This window comes from Kuraishia capsulata, genomic scaffold, assembly GCF_000576695.1.
Source record: "Kuraishia capsulata CBS 1993 genomic scaffold, Kuraishia_capsulata_scaffold_3, whole genome shotgun sequence".
Taxonomy (NCBI): Eukaryota; Fungi; Ascomycota; class Pichiomycetes; order Pichiales; family Pichiaceae; genus Kuraishia; species Kuraishia capsulata.
The window spans coordinates 688,800-708,075 of record NW_019172952.1 but is presented as its reverse complement, the minus strand read 5'-3'; the positions used below and the strand labels follow the sequence as shown (position 1 = coordinate 708,075).

Sequence of the window (19,276 nt, the reverse complement as noted above, 5' to 3'; positions counted from 1 at the left end):
AACTGAAAAATTCAATTTATCGTAATGGGTATTTTGATTGTACCGAGGGTCTTGTAGTAGTCGCGGACTAGTATGGAAACAAACTTTCGGTCTCAGCGGAGGGGAAGAGACACGGAAGGAAGAGGATTTCCGAGGGGTCGAGCTTTGCTTTCAAAGGAGTAAAGATTTATTCAACCAGTCACGAAGAAATCGAGGACAGATGTGAATTAAATAAAACCCAATTGGTATCGTCAAAAGCGTAAGACGCAAAAAAGGGGGAAAAGAGAAGGGAGATAACACAGACGTATATATATTGAAAACGAGAATGGAACAATCACAACCCAGAATGAAGCAAGATGGCGCCGGCAGATAAATAAAAAAGGAAAGAGGCAAGATACTGTACTGCCGAAGAAAGAATGCTGGAAAGAAGCTGGTAGAGACCAAGAGACAAAGAAAAACTGTACAACAACACAGTTTGAACGTTGTGTTACGCATAGATACAAGGTTGTACATAGCATTAACTCTATGTGCTGACAGACTAATTCTACGAAGTGACGCCCCCACTACTCTCAAAACGGTCAGTTGCAGCAGCGGCATTGCTGAGAGGGACTAGCTCTAATGGATAAAACCGTAATAATGCATATGCATCTGCTTCTTGCTCCCACCTGCATCTCGTCACTGTGAAGAAAAAGAAACGAATGCAGCATTTGATACGATGCAATACGGCCGGCCATCGACCTCATGCAGCTGAAAGACCTTCATGAAGAAAAGTATACCCGGTCCTGCTGGACGCTCGGATCGGTACGCAAATTGGGCCTAAAGGGGAAGCTAAGAGTTAGGCCCGTCGTGCAGAGTGCAGGAGAAAGACACATTTACGTCTGGTTAAGGGCCAAAAAGTCCAGGGGTGGGGTACTAAATGTTAAGAAACATCAACAAACACATTTGAACATCGGGACAACCCTGACCATAAACGACAACTCAGGCACACAATACACGATCGAAAGGCTCCACAGTTTCGGGTGACACGCTTTACACGTCTCGATACTTGTAAAGAAGTGAGTGTGATACTTCGGAAATTGTGCAGTACATTACGCTCGGACCAATTCGCAATAGTGAGGTAGGGAACCGTGTACGACTAAGGTGGCTTTGTGATCTTTGCGATGCCTTCGAGATCTCCGTTTCATTTGCCCAGGTGGGTCATTAACATACGGCTTCTTCAAAAGGTACCAGCCGGGGAGAGGGGGAAAGGATTATGTGCGGCAATCAAATAATTAAGGCGAGTAATTTAAACCCATGTGTTTGGAATTAAATACATATGTCTATAAACTGCACCCCACTACCGCGATCTAAATCCTTCAGGACTGCACATTATCTGCACGGTTTGAGCTCCCTGTCGCGTATTTGGTGGCTGGTTCGGATCTGCAAAGAAAAGGTCAATGAAAGGTGTATCTTGCATCTGTTCTCGGGATATGCGATAACTACATCGATATGTCTGATGTATATATGCCCTGTCTCAGATAATGTGTATCTAGGTACCAAATTCTTGTCAATCTCGGCTTTTTTTTGACGGGGTGAAGTCATTAGTAGGTGACGGAGCCTGGAATAGTGAGGAAATGGTAGTAAAATAGATGGAGGTGCTACAGAGCGTGATGGCCATAAATAATACTTTTGGTATTAAAGATGTATAAAGATGTATTGATCTATGTGTCTAATTCATATTCACTTTCAAATGCTGTTTCTGCTACCATATCTTAAGAGATGTTTTGGCGCACGGAGCTGACCAGCCCTGGCACCGTGATTTCTTGACTGCTTTTCTGAAAAAGTGACTTGAAGACGCGTCTGTCGCGTTTTTCGCCCATTTGGAGCAACTGCCTCTTGATGACTGCAAACCAAATACGGCAATATGAGACAGGCAATTTGACTGATTCTCTTAGGTGTGTCTAACTACAGTCTGTCAGGCAGGACTTCATCGCCTGATGTCGGATTTTGAGTCCAGGGTTTAGTCATATCCATGAACTCTGCCACGCTTTCACTGATGAAATTTCCGGCACAAGGCATTTTTTCAATCCTCCATTTTTGTTGATATTTTATAACGCTTCTATATTCCGTGTGGCTGAACTGTGTGTAAACCCAAAAACTGTCACGCTTTTGAGCCCCCTATCTCGATAGAGGCTATGTCATTTGTACAGAGTGAATCTCCATGATTAGAAGATTAACAGATTATCCGTTAATAGTTTCCCGTCGAAAAAAGCCCACCCCCTGTTTTACAAAGAGGCAGTCAGCAAAAGAACCTTTTCAAGTGCCACTGATTTTCTTTTTCAGTGTGTAATCTTGCATTGCAGAGAGCATGAGGTACATGCAGGACATCGTCGTGCATCAGCGATGCTCGAGCTGAATTCAATACGCACAGAGAGAGATTAGAAGACCATATCTGAAAGGACTCCTCGGTAAAATCAAATTTGTCCTTTTATCAGGCTAGCATGGCCGATATTTCAATGGGCATTGTTACACCTCTCAAAAAACACCAAAACAGCCCTCCGCGTCTTCACCAGAAAAGGAAACAACCATCTTCACTTTTTGGTCCCTCCAATTTACTGACAACTGAAACCAAACACACCCAAATAGGAGCTGTAAAAGCTCGGAACAAAGCAATAGAAAGATTGAGTTGAAATGACTTATTTTGACTTCTTTAGATCTGGCCTACCAGCACTCGCCCTTGCTCAATGGATCTAAGCTGTCATGGTGAATGATTAGCTAATTTGAGTGCACCATGTGCAAATCGGAATTCCCATCCCGGATTATCTGATAATCTAACTAACTAGAAATATAAGTGGGTGGCTATCGACAGCTGGCTCCTCGTACGTGTTTCCGCATGCGCGTGCACACCGCAGGTAGCATTTCCTAGGGTTGCGGGTTTCTCCCTGATGTTTTGTGGAAACCAAAACACATTTGCCCAAATAAGAGTAAAACAGTCGCGTCCTAGCCGATTAACGAGTCACATGAAAGCACTTGACGCTTTCACGCGCTATAGTTCATTAAACAAGTGATCCAGAAGATGCGGCCCCCCAAGTGCTTTTGTTTTTGCTTGACCTCGAACTCGTATTATGACTAGCGAAAACTAGTTTACCATTTTAGATTCCAGATAGAATGACTAAATTTTCCCGAATAATTAATGACCAAAAAATGTGTGGTTTTGACAGCATCTCGTCTGCAGCCTATCAGGCTATCAAGTTACGGATCTAGACCTAATCCACAAAAACGGGCCTAGTCGCCAGCATTCATCTTGCCCCTTGTCTTTTCCCGTAAGATCTTATGGACCGCACCAGACTTTCGAAAACGTGACTTAGTCGAGAACACCGGAATAACATTGCATTTTGTGGGTCGTCAAGTGTGTGACTTTGGCAAAGGTACCATAATCACAAAACCTTAACACGTCCAGAAGCCACCCCATTTTGTTTAGTTTTATCCCACTTAGTCAAGAAAATTCATGAAATTGGACACATAGGGACCAGGGGACCTCAACTCGATTATCGCTAACTCCGGTGACAGCACTGTCATGCTATGCCATGCTATGCCATGTCATTCCATGTGCCATCTTTCTCATATCACTTCGCATGCCCTTAAGACAAATCTTGGATTGCGCAACCTGAGCGTCATAGAGATCCTCAAATTCCGTAATCTCAGCAAAACCAGCGACCTGATCACCAGGTTGGAGGTGAAGGTTCCCAAAAGGGAAGCTCGAGGGCTTGAAAGGTCGCCAAAGGTGTTGATTTTTGGCCGAAAAGGGACTGTTTTTCAATCTCAGTCCACCAGCAAATATGCAAGTGGTCGGAACTGGAGATGGCGATACTAACATCTGTATTGGAATGTACCAGGTGCCTGATACTATGAGTTGTGCTGTAGTCCATCATCAGTGCATTGCCTCGCACAATGTGCTCTGTGCAAGAACCCTAACCAGACTACGGCGGTGAAGTCTACATCGTTATCATCGTTGTACGATGGAGATGGGGCTTCCCCGAATTTGGAAGAACTGGCACGAACTTGGGTAAAAACTGGTTCAACTTGGCCGACAGATTTCTAAATCTTGCATCTCAGACGTAATGGTCCCGGCTTGGGCTCCCATTCCTCGTTAGTTTCGTGTCGCTAGACAATAATGCAATCTTTATTCTCTCCCCTTTTGGAGTCGAGTTCTTTCTTCTTCTTTACGGCCATCTCGAACCCGCCATTGGCACTTTTCGTTAGCCATTCGTAGCTCTGGTTCAGGTCCTTGTCACAGCCAATGCCTTTGTAGTAGAATTTGCACACGATAAACTGTGCTTTTCCCATTCCACACTCTGCTGCCCTTAGAGCCCACGAAAACGCCTCATCTTCGTCACGAGGCAGGTTATCGGAGCCTACCAGATACCACGAGCACAGCGACACCATTGCGTCAACGTCTCCGTTGATTGCTGCAACATTGTAGTAGTAAATTGACAGGTCCGCATTGGGCTCCACTATCTTTCCCGTTTCGTAGAAACTTCCCAAGAGGTAGTTCGATCGGATGTGGCCCAATTCGGCCGCTCTAAAATACAGCTTTATGGCGTACTGCTGGTCTGCAATGACAATATCTCTGAACCCGTTCCAAAGAATATTAGCAAGCTCATATGGAGCAGCACAGCTCAATTCGCTGGCGTTATCGGTTGCCCGAGTCAGCCACTTGATGCCCTGCTTCTTGGTATTCACGTCATCCGGCAGGCCCATCTTGGAGTAAAAGCAGTATATCCCCAGTTCCATCATGGCCACAGAGTGATTTCTACTTGCGGCAATCTTGAGGAATTCGACCGCACGTCTTGCATCGCGATTGGTCCCAAGACCCTCTCTGTAGCACACTGAAGTGCGGTATGAGCTCTCTATGTGGCCGTGCTTGGCAGCGCTCTGAAACAGCACGAACGCAAGTTTGTTTTCTACTTTTCCAAAAATTCCACTTGTGTATGCATCTCCAAGAATGTACTGTGCTTCCATGTATCCCTTATCACTCAGCTTTTTGAGGTAATAGCGACTTTCCTTGAGGTATGCTTTGCTGAGCTCGGCGCCGCTCTCGCAGCTCTGAAAGTCCGCACTGTTATGGCTTAATGAAGACGAGTTCCCCAGACCAAGAAGCGATGTTCTAGATGCGCTCTTGGAATGTGTATTCCTAGACTCGGGAGCGGAACTGACAAATGCACTTTCGTCGACCGACAGTCCGAGGCCGAGCATGTACTTAGCATAGTCGAAAAGCACCGCAGGATCGTTGGATTTCTTCGCGTTCTTTCTGTAAGACTCAACTGTGGCTCCATTAGGTAACTGAGCTCTCAATCCCGAGGTTTGAGACCGCAACTCTGTAGAACTGCCCGTGAAATTAGGAGAAAGTGAAATATTCCGCGGCGATGACACGCTAGTGGCCTGGTTCAAAGAGTCCACCGACAGCTCTGAGCCTTTGGCCACATTTGTGCCAAATGTGGGTGACATGACTGCAGTGTTAACCCTGGATACCACTGGAGAGTCCACTGGAGTGGCTGCCTTTGGTGGAGAGACTGCCTTTGGCGGAGAGGCCGCCTTTGGTGGAGAAGCCCTCTCAGTCCTCTCTATTGAATCGGGGGAAACACTCTTAAACACTTCTTTGGGCTGAGCAATTTCAACCTTATACGAAGATTTCGGCCTCGAGGGCTCAATATGCTGAGGGGCACGTTCAACTTTTGGTGAAGGTATCGGCTGAATCACCGCTGATGAGAAGTGAGGTGGTCTGTGAACTCTTTCGCCGCTTAGTTTGAAGTCAAACTGGCCGGGAATATAGGCAGGTTCCGTAGGTTTCGAAATCAACGGAGAAGACTTTGAACTTTGAAGCTTGGCCGGATTCTGGCTCTGTTGGCCCTGTTGGCTCAGATTTTGGCTCTGGCTCTGGCTCATAGGGTTCGAGGGCAGAAACACTTCCTGCCCCGAATAAAATTGCTGTCTATATGGATGATTGCTCATGATGGCCATTTGTGACTTTGAAATTTAGTCTCACCAAAAACAATGCAAAATTTGGCCGTGGTCTACTCCGAATGCTGGTTGACTAAAATAGAACGCAAATCCAATGGGTCAACTGAACGGGAACGCGATTCAGATACCAAGATCAGTTTCTAGTTGGCAAGAAGATTATCTGATCACTCGCTGGTATTGACACAATTGGAGGGCGACTTTCCGATTCTTCTGATTCGAACGGTAAACCAACCTCTTTTCTTCTTGTTTCTCGCGAGTTTCATCGAATAGATAACGGAGCGGAAAATCCAAAGTGCGTGTGCAGACCAAAGTTTGGCGTCGCGTGAAGTTACGCGTTTCTGGGCTTATGGAGATTTGGTTTTGTCACTGGGCAGTATAGATTTGAAGTAGGGAAAGGACTGAAGAGTATAGTAGACATGATTATTTTTGAGGGCTTATGATTACTCTGATTGTGAAAATCAAACACATTTTGGGGAGTAGCCTCCCAGGCTGATGGCTGGTCACGTCAAGCTTGCACTACAGATGACACTTATGGCTTGATTATGACTTGATTATGGCTTCACTATGGCTTCACTATGGCTTCACCAAACGGTCTTCAGAACTGAACGACAAGGTTATTAGATCAATCTGTCACCTTCTGAAAACGAAAGACCTATCACTTTCACGCTACCAGCTGTGTTTAGATGTCTCTCCACCTTAAAATAGTCCAAGCCATTTTGTTTTGCAAAAAAAAATTGCCGTCCCCAGGAATCGAACTTGGGTTTCTTCGGCCACAACGAAGTGTACTCACCACTATACTAGGACGGCTATTTCTGCAGTCTTTTTTTTTGAGTCTACCAGTAGCTATTGTAATGGGCTGTGCACGATATTTTTGATGCAGAGAGCGTCTCAAGCATGTTGGTCTTCTAGCCTCTTGCGTAACACCCAGGTCGTGATTCCATTGCCTCTTTCGCTCCGATGTCAGGCGACTCCCATTGCAGTAGCTCTCGCTATATACCGCCATGGACCCAACCTTACATTATTGGTGTGGCAGGTTGTTCGGGGTCCGGTAAGACCAGTGTGGCCCAGATGATCATTGAAGAGATCAACCAGCCCTGGACTGTGTTGTTATCGCTGGACAATTTTTACAAGAGTTTAAGCCCTGAGATGAGTGCTAAAGCCTTTGCTAATGACTACGACTTTGATAAGCCAGATGCGCTTGATCTAGACCTGCTGTTCAAATGTGTCCAAGAGCTTCGCAATGGTCGCAAGGCAGAGATCCCAGTCTACTCGTTTGCCCATCACCAGAGGACTGAGCGCACTACCACAATATATGGAGCTAATGTGATTATTATAGAAGGTATATATGCTCTTTACAACCCGGACTTGCTGGAATTGATGGATACCAAAGTGTATGTCGATACCGATCTGGACATATGTCTTGCTCGGAGACTGAACCGAGATATAGTCCACCGTGGTCGGGATTTGGAGGGGATTTTGAAACAATGGCATCGGTTCGTGAAGCCGAACTCAGAGAGATTTGTGATTCCAACAATAAGTTCTGCGGATGTGGTTATTCCGCGTGGAGCAGACAATACTGTTGGAATAGACATGCTCACGAAACACATTAACAAGCAGCTGGATATCAAGTCGCGGGAGCACCTGAGTCATCTTGAAATGCTCAGTCAGTCAACTGAAGCTTTGAACTATGAGAATGTAACCATTTTGGAGGAGACGAACCAATTAAAGGTGATTAATACCACACTTTTCGATCGTGAGTGTGATCGAACCGAGTTCATATTCTTCTTTGACCGAATCGCCATTTTGTTGATCAATGCAGGGCTCGAATTTCTGGACTGTCGTGAATCTGAAATCCGGTATACTCCGGGAAACCATGCTTATCGCTTTATGGAGCAATTGCATGCGGTTGTCGCAGTCAGCATCATACGGTCTGGAGACTGTTTCATGGACTCACTCAAGAAGACCTTTCCTGAGCTAACCGTTGGAAAGTTGCTGATTCAGCAGGATACTCACACTGGTGAACCACGTCTTCACACTGAACGCCTTCCAGACATTGCTGGAAGAAAAGTGTTTTTGCTGGATGCGCAAATCGTCTCTGGTTCTGCGGCGATCATGGCGGTTCAGGTTCTGGTTGATCACGGAGTTGCTGAAGCTGATATTGTGCTGGTGTGCTATCTGGCGACTAAGGTGGGCATTAAACGGATTTTGCGCGCATTTGGCGGCATTGCAATTGTAATCGGGAAGCAGCAAAGTGACGAGCAGGGCTCGTCTTTTTTCAAAAGCAGGTTCATTGATGCGCAGTATTTTGGGACTAGTTAGCCACTGAGAAAGTCGGCATGATTTTTGAACGGATTTGAGTGTTATTTGTGTGGGGATGTTGCTCGATGGAGTTTAAGGGCACTCAATGGAGTAGGGGATCGCCCAATGGAATGCTATGTTATGGGAAGCACGCACCGGGACGAACCATGACGTACCATATAATATCATAGATTACAATAGAGGTCCTCACAATACCATGCTCGAATATGTTGGAATAATAGACGATAGTATCGCCATATCCCATGTTATAAGACACTATAATACAGCATCATCACCTCAGTAGGTCACACTCATTTGAGACCAACAACTACAAATTTTGAAAAGTTAATGATTGTAGAAGCCCTAATTGAAGCCCTAATTCTCTCCTCAAAACTCCTCTGAACAACGTCTATATCCGTACCATTGAGGTATCGCCTCAGAAATCGATCACTCTCATGATGAAGTATCCCAGCGTAACAATGATGAAGTAGCACACAAACGACGACGGAACGCCGCGCGTGATGAAAGTATTGACTGTGAGATACGGCTTTCCCACGTCGTCGAGCATACAGATTGCTGTGACGTTGGGGAAACCAGAAGTGGGCAGTCCCATGGCTGACGAACACAGCAGAGCCGTGGCCATGACGATGATGCGTGGATGAGGGTCTGGTAATGAAGCACCAATCTCAGCAACCAGCGGAACGACAATGAGAGCAGCAACAGTGTGAGAGACAAAAGTGGCCATGGTCAAAACAAGAATTCCAAAGACCAGGATGATTGACCAAAGACTCAATCCGCCAACATGGGCCTGAATTTCAAGCGCAATTGTGGCCAGTAAATGCGACGAAGTAACTGCTTTTCCAAGAGCAATCCCACCCATTGCAAGGAGAACGATATTCCAAGGATAGTTGTTGATATCCTCGGCCCCGAGCAAGCCAGTGCCGTAAAACGCAACCATGGGTATGATGGCGATGATTCCCATTTCGCCGAAAACCATGTCCAAACGTGACGAAAGACACCATAGAACAATAGTTCCCATAGACACACCAGTCACATACCATTGAACCCTGGTGAAACGAGCATCAATGGTTCTGATGGGAACAAGATGAAAAGACCCAATGTCAAAGGTGAGCAGTAGGAAGAGCCATATGGCTACCAGGGCAAAAGCACACACCGGTAATGCAATCACGAACCATTGGCCCCACGAAGGAGGTGGGTCCATTCCCTCAATGGCAACGATATTCTGTGGGGATGCAATTGGCGATCCCATGCCGCCCACGTTGGCTGCCAGTGCAATACCAATGATGAGAGCACGGCCAAAATCAGAGTCTTTTGGAGTCGTCCGCAAGACGGGCTGAATAATAGAGTACATCAAAACAGGCGCAGCGACGTTGCTGACCCACATGGAAGCAAATAGCGAGACTCCCATGATCACGAGCAAAACCACACGCGGGTTCGTGCCTGCCCTACTGAGAATCCAGGTGGATGCCAGACGATCCACGTGGTATTTTGAGAGAGCAGCAGCCAAAGTGAAGCCACCAAGAAGCAGCATGATGATGGAAGACCACATTGTTCCGAAGATAAACTTGGAGGCCTCCGGGGCATCCAGAGGTCTTCCCGTGGCCGGATCTTTGAGCACACGCAAAAGAACGATTAGCAGAGGAACTGCTAACGAGGTGGTGAACAGAGGTATGGCTTCAGTAGCCCACAAAAGTGAAGAACATACCAGTAACGCAAAACAGTTCTTCTGCTGATTATCCGCAAAGATGTGCACGTTTAGAAGGATCGTGGTGATCAGGATGATCGCATATAGCTTGTAAGCCTTGTTGGAGAGAAGTATAGCGGTCACTGGGGCCTGCAGTTCTTCCTCTACCGTATCTTCAGCAACTTTGCCAGTGTGAGCCGCCTGGGACTTTCTTTCCATGCCCAACATGTCACGCCAAACTGTGTTCCGTTCCCAGACAATGTGGTCTCTGAGATGTGACTTCAATTCTGCTTTGGCATACGCCAGATCTCCATCCTTTCCAAGAGCATAAAGCTCCAATATGCAATGAATTTTCCCGTCCAAAACACGCATCGTTGCCGCGCTAAAGGTGTAGGATGTGGTGTCTAGTCGCTCGAGATACGAGTCCTTGGCAGAGGCTAGCAGCGATTTGTCGAACTTCTTCAAGGCTTTAGCAAATCCAATTCTGTTCAGTTCCACGTATGACTTGAGTTCTGAGAGTCGCACAAACGTGTCTGTTAGTCGTTTCTTGATGGAGATGGAGAACTGAGAGATGAAATCGAGGTCGAAGTCCTCGTCATCGAACAGCGTGAACGACTGTTTAGAGCTCAGTCTTTGACGTGGAGAGAGCGTATTACCGTTTCCATTAGGCTGCGAGCTTGAAAATGCGTCGTTCGACAAAACAGCCTCTATTTCTGAGTCTGGGGCAACTGTGGCCGGCGCAGCAATGACTTCAGCGGTATCTGTTACTTGGGTTGACCTCGATTTCACACGATCCAGGATATCTCTCACCAGTTTCCTTCCATGAATTTCAAGAGCCCCTCCATCTCCTTCAAAATGCTTTTCGAATTCGTCCACCGACCCAACTAGGGTATCAAACTCCGCATATACCTCGGCCTCCTTACTTCTGTAGAATGCTTCCACCTTGGCAAGTTCTTTATCTAGCGCTTTCTCAAACACCGGAACCGGGCCAGACGAATCATGCGGTGAATTTAATGTCAGTGGCTGCTGCTCCGAGCTGTAGTCCGTTCCGAACGCGTACGCCGATGCATTCTCGCGCTGGAGCTGATAGATTAGCTTCTTTAGCGTTGAGTAGGCGATGTATTTTGAGGACCATTCGGGCACGGCATTAAACTGCAGCGAGTGCGAGAACTTCATCCTGAGTTCTGAGAGCTCGATTAGCTCTAATGAGTTGCGAATGGTGGAAAATGGTGAGGAGATGGTGGAAATAAACTGTCCTTGCAAGTTCAAGAGATGTTTAGCTCGAGCCAGGCTGCAGTGGAGATGAATTGAGCGGGGCACTTAACCAAAGGGAAAAGAGCAGAGAGGAGAGGAATATCTACGCAAAAATATGGAGAGTACAGATTTCGGATAGGATTTGTGGAATTAGTATTTTGACGCAAAAAACTGAGATCTTTGTATGTGCGAAAATACTAGAGGGTGCATGCAAGCCTAACTCCGTGTTTCGTATGACCTTGTTTTGGGCTTAATAGGCCTGCGGCCTATACGATTCTGCGTGATAAAAGCATACATGATTGAGAAGAGGTATAATGTCGGTATCAGTTTGCAAATGAATGAATTTGAGCGTGCTTGCCATAAAACAATATGACCCTTTCACCGCTATATTTCCGATATCATCGACAATTTCGCCATTCATCTGCGATTATACCCTCTTTGTTTCTTTCTGCCATCCTATAACGCACATACGTACATACATACATGCATATAGGTGTACCGCAGCGATATCAGAACATGCCGACTTGAAATCAGCTTACGTAGAAACGTATTATAGGGTTTCAAGGTGTTTTCAAAAACGGTGATACTTGAATATTTATATAAATATCTAAATGTATACATTTATATATATATATATGTATATGCCAGGTCTATTATTCTCCACTGAGAGTGCTGCTTGTGGGGACGCATGCACTTGAATTGTGGGGAAATCTTTTGATCGGACTCCAGCCTTGTAGTGGGTGTTATTTTTTCTGCAATTTCCGTCCTATGACGTTCAATGATTGGTGGCCATCATCTATTGACAGGCCGAAAAACCGTTTAACTGAGGTTGTTCTTGGTTTATTTTCCTTCATTCTACTCTACTCTCCCACAATCCCACAGATTCCAATCGTTCTTGTGCCACGTAACTCCATATCATGTAAGAATCACACGTTATATGTCCTCAATCATTCAGGATTTAACCCTTATACACCGCATATCATCCTCTTCATTACTTCTATTATTTATTATTTGCCGACTTCATCCGAGGTTAGTCCCACTGGCGCGACTGGAAATACCTCTAAGCCGCTTCTGGGCCCATCACACCACCGATTGGGGCTCCCCCGGATTTCCATTTAAATATCCCGAATTGCTCCGCAACTGCTTCGTTCCTGATTGAAAAATTATCGTACATTATGGAAACTGACCAGAGTCTTCATAGAAGAAGATTCTCGCTAGTGGTGGATAAAGAAAGGAGTCACAGTGTGGATGATGGTCGCGCTCCTCTAGTGGGCAGTTTGGTGTTTGAGTCGGAACCGGGTTCCGAAACGGATTCAAGTTTGAGAACGGTGGAACCAGGCAGTTCCAAAGATATTTGCGGATCAAATTCTAAGAGAACTGAACTTGATGTTGACCCCTTTTTCAAATCTCGTTCCAAATCTGTTGGAGACAATCCCTCTAGTGAGAGTCCCACATCTGAGTATCAAGCTTGCTCCACATGTCCCAATTCTGCCTCTACAAGCAATGATGCCTGGTTCTCATGTATCCACTCGTCTCACTCCTGTGAGTCTACGCCGCGAGACTCAGAGATGTGTCAAAGACATCACCATCGGAGACCTACCTGTGCTATGCGGTTTACCGATCCTATAGTCAGGTAAAAGAACAACGGGGATGTGATAATTGAGCCGAGCGAAGAAAAGGAGCACAAGAAATCGTGCAGGTATAATCCCAAACCAAAACGTCTGGCCTGACAATTTCGGGTCAAATTTAGGTGTATTCCAAACCCAAATGTCTGGCACATTAAGGTATCTAAGGTAGTCCATATATAATATATGAAATTGTACTGTGTCTACTACTGTGGCCTCACTATGGCCGAGATGTATTTTGGAATAATCTATCTTTGTGTTTCAAAATGGTATGTTATGTTTGTAGGTTAGAGGAAGGTGTGTGGAAGATTTTCAAGTGCATTAAGGTTTATCAAGGCACACACCAAGGTACGTGAAAGTATATCCAATTACCCCGAAGCATATAACGTATAGTACTTTATGAGACCTAAGAGTTCAATCAAATGGTTTAGTATGGTTATTTATTGAATATATACCCCAATTTTCATAGCAGATATTGCCGAGTTCGACAATCGTACAGCCGAATTAATGCTTGCTAGTAGTAGCAATACTGTAGAGGAGCACTATCTGAAGTAGGACCAGCCCCTGCTAGCCCTTACTAGCCCCTAACAAACCGGAGTGTCACGATAAAGATTCTCACAACATCTCACTATCTTCCATGATCTAATCTATACCATAATTCACTATTATCATCGTAGTCGCTTCAGTCACACCACTTCACCATACTAACCTTACGGTTGCGCCGCACACGCGCAAATTATCGCCCAAACGTCTTCCGTGATATTTGTGTGTGTGACCCAATTAAAGCCCCATTCCACACCCAAACCGGAAGGCGATGACCAGCCAGAGAGACAGGGGCCCGAAAGCTGCAGAGCCGCCCAAAGAACATCTGACGCCATAAAGTCTTGTTCTCATCCTCCAGTTGTTCTTTTTTCCTCGTTTTTTTCCCCTCCAATAGCTGGTTTGCTTATCTACATAGCCACACAGTCTATATTCATTACAAAACACAGCCAATGACCCAAGAACCGCTGTTCAACGGAACCTCGTGCGTTGCGCTGTACGCAGCTACTGGTCCGCTGTTCAAGGACACAGTGAACTTTTACAGGGATATCCTCGGGTTTTCTGTGGTATCAGAGGATTCGCAATCTACGTGTCTGGCGGTTAACCATGGTCTGGAATCCAGTGCCGTGGTAGTGACGCTGGACACCGCCAAAGCAGAATCCCCAAGCCAGATTAGCGACAACATCGACAACTTTGCGAGGCACGCCGTTTCTCGTGATTGGCGTACTTTGTTGGGCAACGTATCCTTTAAGACGAATGATATACGTGGTTTGACTGACTCTCTTTCAGCTGCTGGATGTCTGGTGCAACTCAAGCCGGATGACCTTGACCCGTTCGAGCTCTACACTGTGGATCCACTGGGCACTCTAGTGGGCTTTTCGGCCTTGCAGAACCCTTTCGGAGTTGCCAAGCCGCCTGGACAGAAGCCTGTGGAGGTGTCCACACCATTGGGAACTCCAGGGGCTGCCACTCCTGCCAGAGTGGTGGACTCCGTTTCGAGAGCCGGTATCCAACGCAACATTGCCGTGATGACCTCCGGTGGTGATGCGCCCGGAATGAATGCCAACGTGCGCGCTGTAATCCGCACGGCCATCTTCAGGGGTAGCAGGGCTTTTGCCATTTACGAAGGCTACACGGGACTTGTTCGTGGTGGTCCGGAGTACATCCGTGAGATGCATTGGCACGATGTTCGTGGCTGGCTCGCCGAAGGAGGTACCAATATCGGAACTGCACGTTGCAAGGAGTTTCGTGAACGGGCGGGCAGACTTCAGGCCTGTTTTAATCTGATTTCCGCTGGAATTGATGCCTTGGTCGTTTGTGGAGGAGATGGCTCTTTGACAGGTGCAGACCTGTTCCGGGCCGAATGGCCTTCTTTAGTAGAGGAATTAGCCAGTTCCGGCAAGATTTCAGCTGATCAGGCCACACAATATGCTACTCTGAACATTTGCGGAACAGTCGGCTCGATTGATAACGATATGGCGTCTACAGATGCCACCATCGGAGCCTATTCGTCTCTGGCACGTATCTGTCAGGCAATCGACTACATTGATGCTACTGCCAATTCTCATCAAAGAGCGTTTGTGGTGGAAGTGATGGGTCGTCACTGTGGTTGGTTGGCGTTGATGGCTGGTATTGCTACGAACGCAGACTACATTTTCATCCCCGAGAAGCCAGCCTCCAAGAAGGACTGGGAAGACCACATGTGCGGTATCGTTGGAAAACACAGAAAGCGCGGCAAGCGGAAGACCATCGTTATTGTTGCTGAGGGTGCTATTTCAAACGATCTTAAACCAATCACATGCAAGGATGTGCTAAAGGTTTTGGTTGACAGACTCGGTCTGGACACTAGGATCACAACCTTGGGCCACGTCCAACGTGGAGGAACAGCAGTTGCTTACGACCGTATTCTGGCCACCAGACAAGGTGTTGCGGCAGTTGATGCCGTTTTGGCAGGAAACGCCGATACTCCTTCGCCAATGATCGCCGTGGCTGAAAACAAAATCGTTTCTAGACCTTTGGTCGATGCCGTAAGACTGACGAAGCAAGTTGCGGAGGCCATAGAGAACCGTGACTTTGCCAAAGCAATCTCTCTTCGTGATGCTGAGTTCAACGAGCATCTCCACAACTTCATGGCCATCAACTCGGCCGACCACGGAGAACCTACTCTGCCTGTTGAGAAGCGCAAAAGGATAGCAATTGTCAACGTAGGAGCTCCAGCTGGTGGTATGAACAGTGCGGTTCACGCTATGGCGTGCTATTGTATGTCCAGAGGCCACACACCATATGCCATCCACAATGGGTTTTCAGGTCTGGCTCGTCACGAGAGTGTGCGGTCGATTTCGTGGCTTGACATTGAAGGCTGGAACTCTCTTGGTGGTTCCGAGATCGGTACCAATAGGTGTGTTCCAGAAGACACTGATATCGGTATGGTGGCCTACTATCTGGAAAAATACCGTTTTGATGGGCTGATTTTGGTTGGTGGTTTCGAAGCGTTTGTGTCTCTAAGTCAACTAGAACATGCCAGAGCAGCATATCCAGCTTTCCGGATTCCAATGGTGCTCATTCCAGCCACCATTTCCAACAACGTTCCGGGAACCGAATATTCTCTTGGCTCCGACACCTGCTTGAACTCGCTGGTTGATTACTGTGATGTGATCAAGCAATCTGCTGCAGCCACCAGAAACCGCGTGTTTGTGGTTGAAGTGCAGGGAGGAAACTCTGGTTATATCGCTTCTTTTGCTCAGTTAGCTTCTGGAGCAACTGCTTCATATGTCCCTGAAGAGGGTATTTCTTTGACCCAGTTAGAACACGATATCGCATCTCTGCGTGAGTCCTTTGCCAATGACAACGGAAAGACCAAGTCAGGTCGTCTCATTCTGAAGTCTGCCAATTCCTCCAAGGTTTTGACTACTCAGGTGATTGCAGACATCATCAACCAGGAGTCTCGCAAGCGTTTCGATGCTAAGACTGCTGTTCCAGGTCATGTTCAGCAGGGAGGTCTTCCTTCGCCTATTGATCGTACCAGAGCTGCCAGATTTGCAGTTAGGGCTGTTCAGTTTATCGAGGATAATACAGAGCTTATGAGTGGAATTCGCGATACATGGGAGCCTGTTGAGACTCTGTCTCGTCCAGAAGTGACAGCCACAGCTGCTGTCCTTGGAGTTGAGCGCTCGCATCTGAGGTTCACTCCAGTGAGGAGGTTGTATGATTTTGAATCTAACCAAGGCAAGAGGGTGAGGAAGAAGATCTTCTGGGACGAAGTGAGGGAGATTGGAGATATGTTGGTGGGTAGGAGCAAAGCGGCTTGAGTGAACGTGGAGGTAGGCCAAAAGTGTCAAACTTACTCAGATCCGTCTTTGGAATTTTTCATAACTGAATAAATTATGTCATGTAGATATGTTGTCATTTCATTCAACGGGTAGTTTTGCGATTCCGCCTTCATTATAGTGTCAATTTTCACTCTTCATTTTTCTCGCAAAAAACTCTGTAACATGCGAAATATCGCTTGCAACAGCGTCAATACGTCTAGTATTAAAATGGATTCTCCCAGTTATGCCATCAATAGTAGCATCCAGCTTCTTATCCAATATCATCCCACAGACATAATCCTCCACAAACGCCTGTCTCTCGGGTGTCACTCCCAACACTTCAGCCAACTGCTTCACAGTTATGTTCAAGCAAGAGGAAGCCACACACGATATGTTCCCTTCAAACACGGATTCGCGCAAACGTTGTATAATCGCGGTTGTGGGTGCTCCCGTCGCCAGATAGTACCGCGGAAGTCCTCGCTGGAACCCTTCGCCAAGATATGCTTCCAATATCGAACCAGGAATCAGTCTTCCTTCAACAATAGCTCGCAAAACTGTTCTCTCTGTGTCTGTCAATCCATTTTGCGTTTTTTGTCTTTCATAGAAGTCTTTCATGATGGCAGCCTTGATGGGCGAAAGGGGCAGCAATACCAGCGTCAGTACAGTCTTGGACAAGACAGAGTCAAAAATTGGTTCATGCATCGTTTGAAACATCTGAAGTCGTATCCTTGCCGAGTCTTGGACTTTTGAATTGACAAAAAAGATATCAGCTTGAAGGTCATACGCCTCGAGCGGCGTTTCATCATCACTCAACGAAATGCTCTCGTTCAAAAACGCCTCAGCACGTGTGATTTCATTCAAATACAAACAGCATTTTGATTTCAACAGCAGGCACTCGGCAGCCGTTGGCACCGAGACCCTTTTCAGCACCCTTGTCTCGAGCTTAATTAGCATCTCGTACTGCGAACGAACATCGTTCAATTGCTCAATATCTAGAGCAGCGAAATACAAAAGCACCGGTGCAATCTCGTAAACAATACCAAATCTCGAAATCAATGAGTTCTTGACCGAAATTGGTACCGAGTGCGACATCTCCCTCGTCTTCCTAATGTATACTATCTGTCTTGCAAACAGGTCCTCTGTAGACTGCTGAGAAGCCACATCCTCTAGCGAATTTAGTAACCATTCCTCTGATTCGCCATCATAGTGAGCTATTAGTTCTGTTACTGTTCTCGTGTCCTTCATTTTTGTTTCCAGAACAAGTAATGAGAACTAGCTTCATTCGCGATAACAAGACAAGGGCTTGGGGAAGTGAGATACTAAGATGAGGTTGGGCGTGCGTCAAGCAAAATTCACCAGGGCAGGCGGCGCCGCAGAAAGCACGGCCGTTGGCCGGGATTGCACAACCGACACTGAACCTGGATAGTTTCAACCCAAGATCCAGCAAATAATGTAGTTAGCAAAACCACACGGAAGGGGCTGGAGTTGTGAGAATTCAAATGTTCTAGCATCAGTTTCTTCATCATGCAATAATTTCTCGACGTCGGCTTGCCAGGCCAATGTGCTCACCTAGGCTCGGTCCTACTAACGGACCGGCTATCCAGTTCACTCAACTGGTCACCCAACCAGTAATGCTTACAACCCCTCCTCAAATTTTCATGACTACAATCCTCAAAAGCTCGATATCACCCTTGTCCCAAAAATTCTATACCAATTTACTGCGTTCCCTCTCTTTGTTTCGTTCCTCAGCTTTCTCCCTAGCACACGACCCCAACTGGGGAACGACCTATGCGAGAGCCGATTTAGACTATTTATCGCGCCCGTTAACGTTCTTCGATCTTTTCACACCACTTTTTAACCGTGTAACATGAATCTCTTGAAGGCTTTAGCACTCCTGGTGGGTATTTACCAGGTCTTCAACTATCTGTTCTACGCATGGTTGCCTAGAAACTATATTTTTGACAAAGAGGTGTTGCATTCGCTTTCTGTCGATGCTATCAGCAGACATCCGGATGGAAACGTGACGGCTCTCCTCGAGGACTTAGCTGTTTCACTCAAGAACGAGTATGGCAGCTTGATCAATGACTTGAATTTCGAAGATTGGGTCTACAACAATGCCGGTGGTGCCATGGGCTCAATGTTCATTCTGCATGCCTCGATCTCCGAGTACGTGATCTTCTTTGGAACAGCCGTTGGAACTGAGGGTCACACTGGTGCTCATTTTGCAGACGATTATTTCACAATTCTCGCAGGTGAACAGCATGCCGCTTTTGCCTCCAGCTTGGAGCCAGAGATCTACAAGCCGGGTGATCAACACCATCTTCCCAAGGGCTATATCAAGCAGTATGGAATGCCTGGTGAAAGTTGGGCCTTGGAACTGGCCCAAGGCTGGATCCCTGCCATGCTTCCATTCGGGTTCCTTGACACTTGTTCTTCGACCCTGGACTTTGTGACTTTCGGAAAGACCGTTTATCTGACCGCCAGGGACATGATCAGAAATCTGATTGCAGGAAAATTTTAGAATATAGACGATTGTGTATAGCGTGTGTAATAAACAGAAGCTATTA

The 19,276-nt window shown here is 46.5% G+C and overlaps 8 protein-coding genes across 8 annotated transcripts; 5 read left to right on the top strand and 3 right to left on the bottom strand.

Moving 5' to 3' along the window:
* Positions 1-4,122: 4,122 nt before the first annotated feature.
* Positions 4,123-5,979, bottom strand: KUCA_T00002621001 (uncharacterized protein; the record flags this gene model as incomplete). The annotated part of the gene is made up of 1 exon (XM_022602889.1): positions 4,123-5,979. One exon carries the CDS (start codon positions 5,977-5,979, stop codon positions 4,123-4,125), a length of 1,857 nt encoding a protein of 618 aa, XP_022458649.1.
* A 957-nt stretch (positions 5,980-6,936) lies between these two features.
* Positions 6,937-8,298, top strand: KUCA_T00002620001 (uncharacterized protein; the record flags this gene model as incomplete). The annotated part of the gene is made up of 1 exon (XM_022602888.1): positions 6,937-8,298. The coding sequence occupies one exon, from the start codon at positions 6,937-6,939 to the stop codon at positions 8,296-8,298; it is 1,362 nt and encodes a 453-aa protein (XP_022458648.1).
* A 415-nt stretch (positions 8,299-8,713) lies between these two features.
* KUCA_T00002619001 (uncharacterized protein) lies at positions 8,714-11,158 on the bottom strand (the record flags this gene model as incomplete). Its single annotated transcript, XM_022602887.1, has 1 exon — positions 8,714-11,158. One exon carries the CDS (start codon positions 11,156-11,158, stop codon positions 8,714-8,716), a length of 2,445 nt encoding a protein of 814 aa, XP_022458647.1.
* An 846-nt stretch (positions 11,159-12,004) lies between these two features.
* KUCA_T00002618001 (uncharacterized protein) lies at positions 12,005-12,355 on the top strand (the record flags this gene model as incomplete). Its single annotated transcript, XM_022602886.1, has 1 exon — positions 12,005-12,355. One exon carries the CDS (start codon positions 12,005-12,007, stop codon positions 12,353-12,355), a length of 351 nt encoding a protein of 116 aa, XP_022458646.1.
* A 56-nt stretch (positions 12,356-12,411) lies between these two features.
* Positions 12,412-12,873, top strand: KUCA_T00002617001 (uncharacterized protein; the record flags this gene model as incomplete). Its single annotated transcript, XM_022602884.1, has 1 exon — positions 12,412-12,873. One exon carries the CDS (start codon positions 12,412-12,414, stop codon positions 12,871-12,873), a length of 462 nt encoding a protein of 153 aa, XP_022458645.1.
* Positions 12,874-13,853: 980 nt separating this feature from the next.
* KUCA_T00002616001 (uncharacterized protein) lies at positions 13,854-16,709 on the top strand (the record flags this gene model as incomplete). Its single annotated transcript, XM_022602883.1, has 1 exon — positions 13,854-16,709. The coding sequence occupies one exon, from the start codon at positions 13,854-13,856 to the stop codon at positions 16,707-16,709; it is 2,856 nt and encodes a 951-aa protein (XP_022458644.1).
* Positions 16,710-16,850: 141 nt separating this feature from the next.
* KUCA_T00002615001 (uncharacterized protein) lies at positions 16,851-17,954 on the bottom strand (the record flags this gene model as incomplete). Its single annotated transcript, XM_022602882.1, has 1 exon — positions 16,851-17,954. One exon carries the CDS (start codon positions 17,952-17,954, stop codon positions 16,851-16,853), a length of 1,104 nt encoding a protein of 367 aa, XP_022458643.1.
* Positions 17,955-18,576: 622 nt separating this feature from the next.
* KUCA_T00002614001 (uncharacterized protein) lies at positions 18,577-19,230 on the top strand (the record flags this gene model as incomplete). Its single annotated transcript, XM_022602881.1, has 1 exon — positions 18,577-19,230. One exon carries the CDS (start codon positions 18,577-18,579, stop codon positions 19,228-19,230), a length of 654 nt encoding a protein of 217 aa, XP_022458642.1.
* Between the last annotated feature and the right edge of the window lie 46 nt (positions 19,231-19,276).